A 14,853-nucleotide genomic window follows, 5' to 3' on the forward strand; every position below is an offset into this window, starting at 1 on the left:
CTATGTTAATTTCATCGACTGGTATAAAAATGATCAGTTGAAAACAAGGGGGAAAAACTTGAGAATACCATGTTAATGTTATCCAAAAGCAAACAAGATTTGAGAAAGATTAATCAACCACTGAACCGTCGATTTAGGAGAAAATTACAAAAATTGAAGAATGTACTGCTCAGGCCTGAGTTAGGGAGGGGGGATCTACATTTAGTTAATTGTAGCACCTACTGTTCATCTATATTCTACCAAGGGAAATTCGGGAAAGCATTACATATCGTTGGTTCAGGGTCGATACATTACACATATTCTAGGAAGATAAAAAGAGCCTAAACATGTAGCAAAAGATGAGCAGCCATTCAAAACACTTCATTAACATCCAAATTGGCGTTGGAATCTAAAGAGGATGGGCCAATTATGCGCTTCCAACAGCAGCATCAGCAGCAATATGGGACGGACCATTTGATCTAAAGCCACGACCCCTTCCCCGGCCTCCTCGCCCACGACCACGTCCTGTGAATCATCGTCAACACTTTGTTTCAGATTTCTATTATGTATGTCAGCTAGAACAAGGTTGAGCAAAAGTATCTGAAATCAAATTTACCTCGGCCTTGAGGTGCTTCATTGTTATATCCTCCACCATCTAGCTCGGTCTCTTCTCTAGGACCGTTGTACCCACCCCTTCCACGGCCACGGAACCCACGACCTCTTCCACGACCCCAACCACCCCGGGGGAAGCCGCGACCCCTGTCCCAACCACCACCTTCTCCATAATCATCACCAGGCACAAAGCCATTCCCTGAAATAGAAGTGCAATGTGTTTAGATGAACCCGGTGATAATTAGTATACACAACCCATACAGTGTAACTTTCAGTCAGAGTGGTTGACAAGATAATCCTGGGGACAACAAATTATTACATATTAATCCAGCACATTAGATGGTAAACATTTACCTCTTCCACCCCTTCCCCTTCCTCGACCACCACGAGGTCCCCGACCCCTGCCAGAAGCACGAGGTGACCCGTCTGCATTTTGAAACAAAGGAGTTAGGAAACTTGTGGAGCAATTAAAATAGAAGAAGAGAACCATAAGTGATATAGAATTTCTGTTGAGATACCTCCTTCATAATCGAACTCTGTCCAAGGTTTAACCTGATCAGCTGGCAATGGAGACTGGTACCTGCACTTGGTATGAAGATGAGGTGATGAGTATCAACGGTGACATAACAAAATTACTAGCACCATTCAAACCAATTAAAAAGGAAGATCTTACTTAGAACGGAATCCCTCTAAAGTTGAAAATAAGCCAATTGGACCAAAATAACGAATTATAACATGAAAAAATCGGACAAAGAGATTACAGAGACATTTTTTAACTAGGATAACATTCATAGTAGACTACACCACCACCCAGATTCAAGCAGTAGTAACCAATTCAGGACTAGAGATTATGAATCACATAAAAGTATCTTGCTCCCAAACATACAGAGATTATGGCAAAAATAAGACAATTGGACCACAACAATGACTAATTATAAAACAGACGGAGTGAAAAAGACATGAAACAATTTAGCAAAAAGATGTATATAGTATAGAGACATTAATCTATTAAGATCAAATTCATAGTAGACTGTACACCTCAGAGTCAAGCAGTGATAACTAATTTGGCACCAGAGATTATGAACCCCATAGAAGTATCTACATTTGCTACCAAACATACAGATGCATACTAATGTTGACCTCCTCGTTTTATTAGTTTAGTGTGGCATCAGCAATATTGAATATAATACACACATTTACTTAAGAAGGGCATTCCATTGCGAAAAAAATGCTTAGAGAATGTGTGACAATACCGCAAATGAGAAAGAGCTTTTGATGGTTCAATTTAATTAAAAAATGCATCACCATCTCTACAGTCCAAGTGTCTAACTAGCTTAATCATATAAAAAATGACCACAAGTAATCAGCTGAAACATTATACTTTATGACTAAGCAAGTATATCTCATCTCAAGTCACACTGATGCATAACACTATCAGCTATAACTTACCCAATCGAGGATGCATCAAGGTCCTTCTTTGACAGAGTAATTGTAATCATTGACACATGCCTTGTCGTTTCCAGACTATAAAGTAAACGAAAGGTATATGTAAGAAAACATAGCAGAGCATGTATAGATGTTAAAGCCATGCTACCAAGCATATCCAATATTCTAGAGTACGTAAATAAAAGATAAAAGTATGAAGACTCGATGGGACAGAAAAATCGGCAGAATTTTATGCCTATAAGACCCGCATAGAAAATATTAAGTAGATCACTTACGGAAGAAGGCCTTCCTCTAGGGGTTCCCATGTATCAGTAATGTCAGTAGATCCAATTGATGTTATCTGGTGAAGACCAGCAATCCTCCTCTGCATCACAAATTGAACAATTACTTTATTTATAAGGGACACAAACAAACCAAAACAGTAAACTATTAAAAACAATCCATGGTAGCATAATAACTATTATGCAAATAAATTCCTATGTGTGCGTCTGTGTGTGTGTGTGTGTGTGTGTGTGTGTGTGTGTGTGTGTGTGTGTGAGAGAGAGAGAAAGAGAGAGAGAGAGAGCAGAGGCCTAGAGGATGAAGATCAATGTGAAAATTAAACTTCAGTTTACTTGATGCACTACCTTAATCAACTCCACGATCATTATAGTCTTGTTGATAGCTCTGCCCATTGCTTTAAAGACAATCTCATCAGAGCCTTTTTCCTATTGAAATTAAAATTCGAAACAAAGTCAGGATCCAATGACATCAATATACCAATAACTGCAAGTATTCAAAGTCATATAGAACATAAATGTTTGTTCTAGCGAACCCCTTTGCATGATGCTCATAACGGTAGTATTCAAAATCATTCGGAACCCCTTAACGAGAATAACAGCACGAGCACTTTAAAGTTGAGATGTCATGCTAAAAAAGATAACACAGCAATGTATTTTCATCTGACAAAAAAATTCTAGCCTTATCCAGCAAACAAAAAAAAATCTGTACTTTCCCCCACCCCTGCATGAAAAAGTAAGCAATTGAATGGACTGAGCAACTCTTTACAAACCAAATTAAAACTCAACACAATCATCATATTGTGTTTTAAAGACTACCCCCATGAATGCTGTTACAGTATAATAGAATGTCATGAATATGTACCTAAAAATGCCACACACGGATTATGAAATAACTACACTCAGACACACTAAAATTAAGGGCGGAAAAGAAACAAAATAGATATACCTGAAGCAAACCAGTGGCGTAAGTGATATAGTTGCGCATTCTCCCTTGAGTAGTTATCCGTATCTCATTCTCACTTATGGGTGTATCTGCTCTGGGTTTCTCCACTCTCTGGTACCGATCCATTTCTCTATCACCCACAAACAAAAGAGATCAATTTCTTTCACAAAAATCTTACCAGCAAATTATTAACCTCAATAGTGTACAGATGATTATTGGAGATAAAATTAGAGTGAAATTAAAAAATTGAAGCTAGGGTTTTGGATAAGTAGGGTAAATTTACAGGCTTCTGTAACTTACCCTCCTTTTAGGTCCTCCTGTAGAACTGCCCTCTTCTCCGGCTTCGTTTCTTCTGTTACGCCCTAAACTTGCTTAGTTGGGCACTTCTCTTCTATATATACTCCCCAGTCGAGACTCTTCCAGCTTTTACAAGGTGGCGTGGAACCCGTTCTAACTAGGGTTTTATATTTGGTGGCAGGGTTTTAGATAAAACTTGGGGTGGCCTGGATAGGCTGAAGATTAATCCAAGCCCAGCCCATCCCAGAAGCTTGTGGCACGTCCTTGTGTTAAAAAAAGAACCACTTTTTAGGGACCATGGTTTTTTTTTGGGGACCATGGTCTTATTAGGCCAACCTCCCTATACTTATAAGGGGTGTCCTAAAGTTAGGTAAATACACATTTACCCTTTACTTTAATTTAAATCAAAACTAACCTAATAACTATATAAATCTAATCATATGTATTTAATCTAAATAAATCTATTAACCAAAATCAAAAAGAAAAATAGGGGGAATCGAAATTTTTTAGTTTTGGAAAAAAAAATTATTTTTTTCTTCTTCTCTCTTTCCCTGACGTTCCTCGTTCGATTGAAAAATGAGTATTAACCATCAAAATGAGATTAAATGGAAGTTGCAGAGAGAAGTTCGGCTAGGAATTATGTGAAAAACTTTGTCGAACTAACCGAACCTAATGGAAATGATGAACATGAAGAACAGTTTGGCTATTTCACAAAAATAATTTATAACCGAACTAAGTCGCAAAAAACATTTCCCAACCGAACCCTAATAGTTCGGTTAGTTGCAAAAAACATTTCCCAACCGAACCCTAATAGTTCGGTTAGTTGCAAAAACCATTTCCCAACCTAACTTTAGTTCGGTCATTTCGCAAAATATTTCCCAACAACACATCAGTTTGATTAAGTTGCAAAAAACATTTCCTAACCGAACCCTAATAGTTCGGTTAAGTCGCAAAAAACATTTCCCAACCGAACTTCATTTCGCAAAATATTTCCCAACCGAACATCAGTTCGGTTACGTCGCAAAAACATTTCCCAACAAAACTATTAATTATGTTAAGGGGTAATTTAGTTAACTAATGATACAACTTAATTTTTTTGATTATTTAGTTTAATTTTTTTTGATTTAATCTTGCATACTAATTTATTAACCTAACGATACAACTAATCATTACACTAACTTAATTAAAATGGATAATTTTGGTATTAATATAAATATTTAGATAAGGGGTGACCTAGATTTATTTCTTATGTCTTACTCAAAATAAAACAATGGTGTCCAAAAAAAAGGATGGTCCCAAAAAAACCGTTCTTAAAAAATGATGAACTATCGTTCTCTTTAGGGGCTAGATCTCCCTATTCATTATACAGTTGAGCAGACTTGTGTGTCAATCAATATGGAATGTTCCAAAACTTTCCTTTGGGTTTGAAAGTAGGTCGGCGAGAATGAGCCGCTTTTAGGCGACATTGGTGTCAAAATATTAGAGTACACACATTCCTTCCTAATCCTATAACTTTTGTTGGATTAAGAAGTTCAAGTACCCTTTTGAACCATGTTTAGTGAGGTGCTCGTAAATCGCCCCCAAACATGTTATTTGGAGTGTTACTTACCTCGCACCCATTGTTTGCAGGGGCATTTGTAAAGACCACCGCAACTGCGTTATTATGTTCAGTTTGTTCGCGTGTTAGGTAAGACTTTGTGCCAAGTATTAGACTTTTGATGCCCGTGATTTAATCGAGACTTGAGTTGAATGTAGTGTGTTTAGGGAAGTGAAAAAGCTTTTTGCTTGTGACGTAACAATGATATATAGCTCGTTGTTAGGGATGGTTGGTGTGTTGCTTGTGTCCAAGACGAAATTTTTGACAAACACCGGATGTTGGGCTTGCGCTTAAGACGAAATTTTGTGCTTGCTTTGATGCAAGGCTTTATACTCGCATGTGAGGCGAGATTATATGCTTGCGATGAGTGCAAGACTTAGATGTTCATGTGTAAGGTGTGGCTTTAGGTGCTTCATCATGCAAAGCTATGTTGTGATAGAGAGTTTTCTGATGGAGGCAAAATTTGAAGAGGACATGAGGAATCAGAAGCCAACATTTATCCTTCTATTTTTGGACAATTTCCAACAAATGGCCAATGGAAAATATTGATTACTCCTAAGTTGAAGCTTGTTTGATGGATAAGGTCTTCATAAGAAATGAAATAAAAACAACACTTCTTACAAGCAGTTTGTTGATGACATATTTAGCAGTTTGTAAACAACCCTCCCAATAATGGGAAATAGAAAAGAAAAGTGGTTTTCTTTGAAAGCTATAAATACGCTATGATACATGCAGTGATGGAAGTTCAAGCAATAGTTTTAGAATTTTTTATTCTTTTTAACTCCATCACTGGGACAATGGAGGAAGCCAAGTTTCAAGATTGTGGTAAATAAATTAATTCTTTTTATGAATTTTTGCACTATTATTAAATTAACTAGTTTGTTACACGTGCGATGCATGAGTCTGTTCATTGCTTATGGAATATTAAATGCTTACAGGACATATTACGTACCCACTAAACAGAAGCTTGGGATTCCGCACCTCCATCCAATTCGGTCAAATTGCTGAATTTTGTTGTTGCTATCGATATTGATACTTCCACATTTGGTACTGGGTTGATACTACGTCACTATACATAAGTATTCCCAATAAATAAAATGAACCAAAGAGGGCCAAACACGAAGATTATTAAAATTTTATAAACTCTGATCAAAATTATCTTTCCTATAAACTATTGTCAAACAAAAACAAACTCTAAAGCCCAAGGTAAAAAAATTTATAGCAATAAAACTGTATAGTTTTTATAGTTATGCAGCCAACAAAGAATTGATCAAAAATAGCAAACATTTTTTGTCGTCTGTGGTTTTGATGACTCCTTAGCTGTTTTCCCCATGATTAAACTTGTTTTGGTTGGTTGAATAAAACCATATACCATTCTTATCAATCGAAGATTCACATCCTTTTCGCCTATGATTTCTTTGTCGTCCTTGTATGTCTCTTTTATTTATTTTTTTTGTTGTGAAGTTCTTCAAGGTAGAGATAAGTATACTTCTTTTCATATTATTTCACAAGTCTTCTCTGTTTTTCTTTTTGTGAATATGTTGTTTTCTGCCATTTTTTGCTATTCTTTTTAGTTACCGCATGTAGGTAGTGATACACGTACCTGTATATATTACGAAGATTTTCTAGCTTCATCATGTGTATTTTTTTGGACTAAAGATCGTTTACATTTGGTTTATATATATAGAGGATAATTAGGGTGTAATGTTTTTTTTTTCCATATTTTGTTTCAAGATTTTTTTATTGAAATTCTGAATTATATTCTAAAATATCTTATTTTGTTTCCATATTTTTATCCAAATTGAGAAACCCTAATTCTTATTTAGGGTAAGCAAGCCATCTTTTTGCACAAAAAAGATTTTGGACGTTGTAGCTACTGAAATTTACGGCAGCAAAGATCTATATTCATATGGTAATAATCCCATACCATGTAAAGAATGATGGAAAGATTTTGGACAATGTAGCTACTGAAATTTATGGCATCAAAAATCTAAATCCATATGGTAATAATCCCATACCATGTAAATTAATCGGGTTGTTTCTTAACAATTAATAAGGGTCATTGTACTTGGAGGGCTTTTCAGATGCGTTATTGTTTGGCAATTCACTCCATAAATAACAGAGAATATCTATATTTCACGAATAAACACTTCACAATAGCATATCAAGTAAAAAAAAATATTCTTAAAATGGTATCATAAGTGCAAAGCTATATATACCATTTCCATAATATTTACTAAAAGGGAACCCGTAACAAAGTTGGTATTGTTTGTGATTTACATAAATCCCATCTAAACAAATTTATTCCTAAGAAAAATAAAACAAATTCATTCCTAAGAAAAAATAAAAGCAAATCTCTAATTCAAGATATTTTAACCTTCTATTCATGAGTATCATTTCAATAGGTCACTGTTCGGAGAATAATACGGTCTACAGACTCGAAATTTTTGATGATACTTAGCATTAATTCATTTCTAATTTAACATAATACTTTTTTGATTTTTATATACATATTTATTTCCGTCTATAAATATTTCTACCTACTTTGAATTTTTTAATTAAGGATACTTTTTATTTGCAGATTTGGAATTTATCCAAATAAAACTAATCATGTCTTGCTTAAAAAATGAGAAGATTAAAAAAATTGATTCTTACAAATATATGTGTATATATATATATAAAGGTACGTATATCTACTATACCTAAAATAATGGTTATTGTTAAAACTAAATTATTTTACTTTTTTTTATATGTAGGGAATCTTGGTATTCTACTCAATAATGATAATATTAGAAATGTAAATATAAGTCTCGTCAAAAGCAAAATACAGCATGGCAGAGGATATCGGTATTCCAAAAAAAAAGACAAATTAATTAATAGTAATCTTAAATTAGAAATAAAAATATTCGGCTCGCTAAAGAAAAATTGGTTACCTGCTCACGGTGGATCATATTTAAGGCAAAAAAATCTACGAATTAATATTAAGAATCTATTCGGTGATAATGAATTAAAAATTCCAATAAATTTAGGTAAGGAAATCTGATATATATTCTTGGTTAATTTTTTTTTTTTTTGCTACTTCGATCAAAAATAATATCAAAGGGTCGGAGAATTTTGGTATTCCAAAGGGTATATTATGTTTACTCCATAATAATAGAAAATAAAATATAGGGACCCCATGGTAAATCTTAACTAAGGTAGAGAATCTTAGTTGTACCTACTCGATAACAAAAAGGATAAAATATTTTTGCGCTAAATGGAAACAATTTTCAATAACTCAATTACAATGATCATGGGAAAATCACGGGAAAATCAATTCCTTTTTTCTTCACCATTGTTCAGGAATCTTTTTTGGAACTTGTCAAGGTGCATCAGTTTTGTCGTGACAATGATAGAAACAATAATGATCATGGGAAAATAGTTTCCTCCTTTTACCATTATTCATGAACAATGATCACGGGAAATGATGTACTTTCTTTTACCATTATTTGTTCATGAACAATGATCACGGGATTTTTTATTTTACCATTATCCATGAAGAATGATCATGGGAAAACCTTCTTTGAAGCCTGTCATGGTGCATTAGTTTATCGTAACCATCGTATATGTTCACAGGCGTGCACGTGTTTGCCAGTATAAAGTGGGTAAAAGGTACAACCCTTGTACTTCCTTTTTTAAGCACCCATGTACTTTCTGGATACATGGAATTTTATTTTTGGAGGCATTATTTTTTTTTTGCTGTTCTGAAAAGTTAACCTTGAATGTAATTCTGATGCATTTTAGACAGTAAAATTCTAATAATTATTCGATAAAATCAAAATTCCAATGAATCTGAGAGAACTAATAAATAAATAACTAAACTAAATAAAATCATGTTCACTGTAAACAAACTACTCAAACCTACTCCAAATTCATGATTGTCTAAAATCACTCAATCGTCACAATCGGACGACATCACCACAACCTTGTGATCTTTACCCTTCACAGGTGTCCTGGGAGAAAATTCATGACCGCTGCTAATTAGTTCAGGTTCCATTAACTTTACAAAACCATTATCGGATGATGCCTGAATTGGCTATATTTCGCTGACCTCAAAGGTTCTCGAACCCCAAGTTATCTTCCTAATCTCCAAGCAGAATACCCACTCACGACGTTGGATTCTTCGAGCCATCTGTTCAGCTATATCCACCTGATGTACCTACAGTTATAACATCTTAATTCCTTAGAAACCAATTCTAAACATTCCTTAGTAACCATTTATAAAAAAAATGACAATATACTTAGTAAGGGAAGAAATACAATTTATTACCTGATCTCCACCAAAGAGTTTTTTGAAGTTCCTTAGATCATCCCAAGTATCTGTTCAGCTGTTTTACCAATCAGGACAAACACTGCATATCCCGAGCAATCTTCTACATATAACTTCAACAACAACCTGCAAGACAGATGCATTTTAGTTTCCATCAAAAGAATCTTCTACATATAACTTCAACTCACCGGCGGTAACTTCGTTGGTGTAAAATAGACCACATTCAGGATTCTAAATTTCTAATTCTATTCTAAATTTCTAATTCTAACTTAGTGGAGTAACTCGCATTCGAATTGACCACGGTTTCTATTTATCTCCATCGAATAGCTAGTTAAGAGTCTAGTAGACAATTGTACGAAAGATCTTATGGGGACTCCATGTAAACTCATGTTATTGGGAAGATTAAAACATAACATATTAATTAGGCAAACATTGAAGAAGGTGACAGTAAACAAAATATACACCATTGGATCAATTCTAGCATGTTATGAGATATCCTCAGACGTCATTTGAGTTGTAATGTGATGGCCTACATTCAAAATTCTCCATCGCCGATGCCCACATATAAGAGGGTAACTTCGGTGGTGACTCATATACACGAAGTAGCCATCTTCATTTCCGGCTAAACTGAAAGAAGATAAAATTAAGCACAAATGGGAGATATCAATTGAAAAAATACCTTTTCGTTCTCATGTAACCATACAGTTTACCACTACGGTGTCGGATTTGAAAAATGAGTAAGCAAGATACGATACAACCCTCTTCAACACGGCCTGATGGCCAATTCCAACCATCTGGACTTCGATGCCTTCATTTCCTTTATCGAACATTGCAAAAATATTGAGAATGATCAACCTATGATGATTAAATTCCCTGACGGGCACATTATCACGAACTTTACCCATATAACATGACATCAGATTCATTGTCTAGAGTCAAATGACTCGCACCCTTGACATGCTGATACAAAATACCCAGTCCACTTTACAAATCAAAAAAACAAACTAAACATCACATCACTGTTGGTTTGCTTTGCATACCCATATTCAATTACAAACCATTTTGGAGATCCAACGAAAGCGCTTTCCCAATATAAAGAAAACCCATATTAAGATTGACACGCTTAATCAGAATTAAAAGAAAGCGTTACCAAGGTAAACATCAATGATGTGAGAAATAAATCTTCCTTACTACTAGGTTATGCTAAAAGGTCATTTGAAATTTTTAAGAAGATGAAAACCAAAAGCAACAATACACAAAAACTTCTTCAGATTTTCAATTTTTCCTTCCTAGAAAAATATACAATAATTAATAAAATTCACAAAAGATTAAAATAAGAACCCAACAGAGCTGCTAATCACAATGAGCTTAATCCTACATGATAATGAAATGATATTACCTTAATACGTGCACCCTTTCTATTCAATATATGTGAGCTCGTACATGGCTAAAGCAACCGAATTCTTGACAGCCGCAACAGGTGGAATTCTCACAGTTTACATCTTCTGAGATGAGTTCTCTTATACTACCATTTTTTCCAGAATCGAAGCTTCTCTACCATTTTAATCACAAAAATCCAGGGATTCAAAAGTAAACAACTAATAATTTTAATGAAAAATCTCAAATAAAAAATAAAAAAACGAAATCGCTTCAACGGGATTAGCATTGATAAAAAAGACGCAAATCCCGCATTCATAAATCCTAACAATTTTTGACATGTATAAAGGATTAGAAGCAAAATAAAACTTATCAGACCTATTTTCAGTTTTCAAAGGATAGAAGCATCGCCAATCGACTGCCCACGTTTCCATTACATCCTGCAAAACAAATGACAACCGGATATCAGACCAATAATTCATTCGTAAGCATCCATAAACAAAATGAAATAAGAAAACAAACAATCAGAGAAGCCACGCCAAAAGAATTAGGGTTTGCTTGAATTGCTTCTGCTCAAGCGTTTTTATAGAAGAAGTTAAAACAACCAGAGAAGCCACGCCAAAAGAATTAGGGTTTGCTTCTACTCAAGCGTTTTTATAGAAGAAGATAACATTATTTTTAGAATTTATTTTATATTTATTAAGAAAAGTTGTGAAGATTTTTCTTTCCTTTATCTTTGCGTATTATAACTTTTGGAATAAAAATTTCATATTTACCCAAAAAAGAAAAAGCGAAAAAAGTTCTAAAAATATAATTATAGATTTAATTATTTTTGGAAAATATCTACAATATTGTTATTTATGGTTAACTAAACTAAAGCCTTGCTTCACAAAAAAAAAAATTATTACTCCCTTCGTACCACATATATAGGCGGAGGGACCAAATCTCATAGATCAAAAAAATTACTTTGAATTCATCATTTTTCATGTTTTTTCTTGTTTTATCCTTTGTCTTATTACTAACACAATTTTCCATGTACAATAAATAAGAGTATTTGTGAGAAATTTCATCTTGAAAATAGGACTCCGCTTATCTAGTGGTATCAAGAAAAATCAAAATTCAGCCTATATAATAGGTTCTGAGGGAGTAAATGCTTAATATTCACCGAAAATTTACTTATGGAAATATTTTGGTTTATTATTAATTTGTAGTTTTTGCTTTATTTTCATTTTTGCAAAAAGGAAATAGTAAAAAAATTCTGAGATAAGGAAATAATATCTGGTAAAATAATCCTTTTCCAATTAGACAGAATAAGAAAATAGAAGAAAATCCTCAAATCGAGAAATAATATCTCATACAAAATATCCGCAATTAGTATCCGCGGTTATTTTTGCACACAAATTATCTAAACATATCTTCTTCTTCTTCTTTTTAATTATAGAGAAAAACAAATTAAGAAAAATTAATCTTTGCAAATTATTACAACTATTGATTATTGATTTGTAGGCTTTTTTTCATGCTTGTTTGATTTGTATAGCTTCATTTAGATCATAATATTTGCTCTAAATTATTCATCCAAAATACTAACAAAAATTCCAATTGTTATGCAGGACCACCAATAAAGATTTTCGGAAAAGAGATTCATGACCGCGCTAATCAAGTTTCTTTTAAGAGATTTTTTTTCCCGATTTAATTGATAGTTTGATAGTTTGGGGATGTAATTAGGAAAATTATATTTTTTAAGAATGTAAACGGAATACTGTTATTTTCTGATCATGCGATTTATCACGATGAAATCGTGGATGTTCGTGATTTAATTTGTTGATTATCATGGTGTGAGTTAATTTGTTGATTATCATGATTAACTATCCATTGATATATTTCTGGCATGTATCGAAATTTTTAAGATTTAGCTATTGCAGGGAAGATTATTTTTTAAGATTTAGCTATCTTATTAATGGAAATAATAATATTTTTGAATTTTTTATTAGTTATTCAATATTTTATTACTAAGAAAAAGTAAATGGTGAGGCCAGAATCAATCGGAAGTTAGAATCAACCAGAAGCTAGAATTCAGAATTAACGTGGAGCTCCGATAAATGAGAACGCTTTAAAAAACTCTGTTATTATATAGAGAATTTTTTATTTTTTATTGTATGGTTGTGATTTTAATTGACGGGCCATGCTTAGCTTAAGTGTTTTGATGTTCCATTCTTTAGATTTACAGTCATTGCTTTCAAAATCCATTTTAGGCAAAGAATTAGAAGTCAACGAATTTTTATCATATGAGCTATAATTGCTTAAAATAATTTTGAACCACGTTAATATGAAATATGACGGAATGCTGAGTCCCAATATCACTCAGTTTTGTTATAATCTTTCATTTATCTGCTAGTTTAATTTATAATTGAGTCTAAAATCAACTTCACATGTCCGAGAATCGAATCCCTTTCTTACCACTGTAAAAACTACATCACTAAGTAACTAAGGGTTGATTACTTGGTCACAACTATATGAAATTGACTTTGTTCTTTGTATAACGGCTTAACTCTGAGAGTACTCAAAACTGGACTAGGTACCGTTTTCTTTTTTTTTTTGCATTTGTGGTTTCCTCGTTAACAAAATTGTTGTGTTTGTGTGCGTTTACTTCTTCCGCATTAAAACTTATTTAATTATAAAAGCATCTTATGGCTCGAATACAAAAAGATTGTGGTGTACTTGGGTACCCTAGTCAATTCTTGCATATTGTGCCGATGGGGTCAAGTTTTCATTCTGGGCGTTCTTTCGAAATACAAAGCAACTGATGCTCGTGAAGCTGGAACATAGTGGAATGAGTTTATCCATGGCTGCAACATGCGAACTGTTAGAGTAGTTCTCGGTTGAACCCACAAGTTTTGTTGTCGCAAGCAAGATCAGGATACACGAAGTATCAAGGAAAATCTTTATACTTATTACTTGAAAGATAGTGTGAGGAGAACGTAAATAATAGTTTCAAGACATAAAATTCTTTGAATATTCAAGCCACTTTAACTTTTTCAAGTCAGTTTCCTCACGGAATGAGTGAGAACAAATCTTGACCATCTAGTAATCAAACCTAGTCAAAAACAAGGAATTTGGACAAGATTCAATGGAGCAAGGCTCAACATGAACTATTGTTATTCTCGTTTGACATGACATGACATATACTCAAAATGATTTTAAATTTGAGTATGTGATAAAAGAAAATTCAAGTTAAGACACAAACAAGAGAGTTTGTCCCAAAGCCCTTGGAGGCGCACAATTCTTGTCTCTTTTCAGGGTACATGAGACAAGAAAACACCTTTTCAACAAAATTAGTTTGTGTTGAGTTGAGCGTCGGTGAGATCACCACTTGATTCTTGCACGAGTTTATCAATATCCATTTTTACCGATCGCTTAGATCTCGATCTGTTCTTTTCTTTTGGATTATCTTTTTCCTTTGAATGGGAAACAGAGTTACATATACCTTAGCCGGGTTTGGTTTTTGGAAGAGTTTAAGCACATTTGTCAAACGACTAGCTCTATGTTGCAGTTTATTAATGTACTTTACTTTCTGCTTGTACTTGAAACATTGTTGAAGTTCATGACCTTCAGTAGTACAGTAAGGACAGGATCTATTGGGAAGAGATTCGGGAACACTTTCATTTTCAGCTGACAGACGCACCATAGATGTTTCTGAAGAATCAGTAATGGTATTTAGAAGGAGAAAAATCCATATTATCATCAAAATTTATAGATGTGGGATCTTCAAATAACTTATCAAGTGATGTAGTTTTAACAGTGGAAGTAAAGATTCGTTGCTCGGACTATTTTCTAAAGATTTGGTTTTGATAATAATTAAGAAAAATACTAAAGAAAGAATTGCTAAGATAATCAATAGGAGAAAAACCTAGGGTTTGGGATTCCACCACATCAATTGTGTAAAATAATCATTCCCCTTAAAAATATTTTTGATATAATTCGAGACAGTATCGAACTCAATCTCATGTCTTGG

At 33.7% G+C, this 14,853-nt stretch overlaps 1 protein-coding gene and 1 long non-coding RNA gene across 5 annotated transcripts; both read right to left on the bottom strand.

Annotated features, from left to right (window-relative positions):
* Positions 1-37: 37 nt before the first annotated feature.
* On the bottom strand, positions 38-3,699 carry LOC113288992 (ribonuclease P protein subunit p25-like). Its single transcript, XM_026538151.1, has 9 exons — positions 3,562-3,699; positions 3,265-3,391; positions 2,664-2,744; positions 2,313-2,401; positions 2,041-2,115; positions 1,110-1,171; positions 946-1,017; positions 596-790; positions 38-504 (listed from the first exon to the last, which is right to left on the bottom strand). The coding sequence occupies exons 2-9, from the start codon at positions 3,385-3,387 to the stop codon at positions 407-409; spliced, it is 795 nt and encodes a 264-aa protein (XP_026393936.1). The 5' UTR covers positions 3,388-3,391; positions 3,562-3,699; the 3' UTR covers positions 38-406.
* Positions 3,700-8,932: 5,233 nt separating this feature from the next.
* Positions 8,933-11,524, bottom strand: LOC113288993. Of its 4 annotated transcripts, none has more exons than XR_003330794.1 (4): positions 11,220-11,524; positions 10,864-11,018; positions 9,465-10,281; positions 8,933-9,353 (listed from the first exon to the last, which is right to left on the bottom strand). It is a non-coding gene; the product is annotated as an uncharacterized LOC113288993 (long non-coding RNA). The 4 variants fall into 4 exon arrangements; XR_003330795.1 differs by having other exon boundaries at positions 9,465-9,590; positions 9,998-11,018; XR_003330793.1 differs by having other exon boundaries at positions 9,465-11,013.
* Positions 11,525-14,853: the final 3,329 nt, after the last annotated feature.

The sequence above is a fragment of the Papaver somniferum genome, chromosome 6 (genome assembly GCF_003573695.1).
Source record: "Papaver somniferum cultivar HN1 chromosome 6, ASM357369v1, whole genome shotgun sequence".
NCBI lineage: Eukaryota > Viridiplantae > Streptophyta > Magnoliopsida > Ranunculales > Papaveraceae > Papaver > Papaver somniferum.

Coding starts and splice junctions, on each gene's coding strand:
- LOC113288992 (XM_026538151.1), bottom strand. CDS start 3,387: ATGGATCGGTACCAGAGAGTGGAGAAACCCAGAGCAGATACACCCATA. Junction 2,745..3,264: donor ACGCCACTGGTTTGCTTCAG/GTATATCTATTT, acceptor TAATTTCAATAG/GAAAAAGGCTCTGATGAGAT. Junction 1,018..1,109: donor AGAGTTCGATTATGAAGGAG/GTATCTCAACAG, acceptor TTCAAAATGCAG/ACGGGTCACCTCGTGCTTCT.